Raw genomic sequence first — 1,305 nt, 5'->3', positions numbered from 1 at the left:
CATTTATTTCTATTAATTATAGTTTTTAATAAAAACTTAATTTAAAAATACTTGCTGAAAACATATTTTGTTAGTAGTTTCTAGCATGATTGCTAATGGTTAATTATATTGAACTCTGATAAACTAATAAAGTATAAGTACCTTCATAGAAAAGCTTAAATGTTTATAAAAAGGCTTAAGCTTAAACTGTATATTGTTAAAAAAAATAATTAATTTAACATCTAAATACTTATCTAGTTTATAAAAAGGAAAAAAAACTCAGATTTCTATTCATACCTTTCTTTTTTATGACTACTTAAATTTTTATATATTATCTGAAATAACTACATTTTTCAGCTAAAACTTATAAATGGCTCAGTTTAGTAGAAGTGAATTAGTGTCTCTTGCTGAAATGTGTTATGAAAATGGTCGTTATGAGGATGTAATTAGCTACATGAAGGAAGTAATAAAAATGAGCACGCCTCTTAATTTTGAAGAAAGAAGTATGATATTCAACAGTTACCAAAAATATAAACTTCCATATAGAAAGTCTTTTGTTTCCTGTGATGACTCAAGTGTCGATGAAAAACTACAAAGGGAAATAAATCTGAAAGCACAATCAGAAACAAAAAGGATATCTGATGAGGCTATTGAGTTGTTTAATAGTTATTGGATTAAAAGAGACACCACTATCGAGGCAGTTGCTGATTACAAATCTTTTCTAGGTGTTCAACATGAAAATAAATATTTTGTTGCATCAGGGGAAGATAGAGAACTAGAGAATAAAGCATCAATCCTTTTTGAAGAAGCATTTGATTTAGCGAATAAAAATCTCAATCCAGCACATCCAGTTGCAATTAAAGTTGCGTGGTTTTACTCTGGCTTTCTTTTTAATTCGATTAGTTTAGCTGATAAAGCTCGTTCTATTGCTACTGCAGCCCACGAAAAAGGTTTATCCGGGTTACATGATTTGCCAGAACAGTTAAGAGACGCAGCTGATATAATACTAGAAAATCTGAAAGAACTTATTGACAGTTGGAGTTAGTTTATTTACGTTTTAACAGTTTTCAAAATATGTTGGTATAAATTGAAGCACAAACTTCTATACTTAAAACATATTTTATCTTTACTATATAAGTTTTCTTTTATGCGAGTTGACGAGTTAAGTTTCGTTATTGAAACTTTTTTTTTGTAATAAACTAAGTTGCTTAGATTGAACATTTTTTATAGGAAACTAGTAATAAAATTATAAATAAGTAAAATTATAAGTAAAAAATATTTAAGAACTATTTGTATAACTACATATTAAAACGATTCTTATATACC

The 1,305-nt window shown here is 27.3% G+C and overlaps 1 protein-coding gene across 1 annotated transcript; it reads left to right on the top strand.

The window, feature by feature from the left end:
- The first annotated feature begins 349 nt into the window (after nt 1–349).
- On the top strand, nt 350–1,024 carry LOC145841327 (14-3-3 protein 2-like). Its single transcript, XM_082948690.1, has one exon. The coding sequence runs from the start codon at nt 350–352 to the stop codon at nt 1,022–1,024; it is 675 nt and encodes a 224-aa protein (XP_082804816.1).
- Nucleotides 1,025–1,305: the final 281 nt, after the last annotated feature.

Source organism: Thalia democratica, chromosome 1 (genome assembly GCF_965202585.1).
Source record: "Thalia democratica chromosome 1, ktThaDemo2.hap1.1, whole genome shotgun sequence".
Classification (NCBI taxonomy): domain Eukaryota; kingdom Metazoa; phylum Chordata; class Thaliacea; order Salpida; family Salpidae; genus Thalia; species Thalia democratica.
This window is presented reverse-complemented; position numbering and strand designations above follow the sequence as displayed.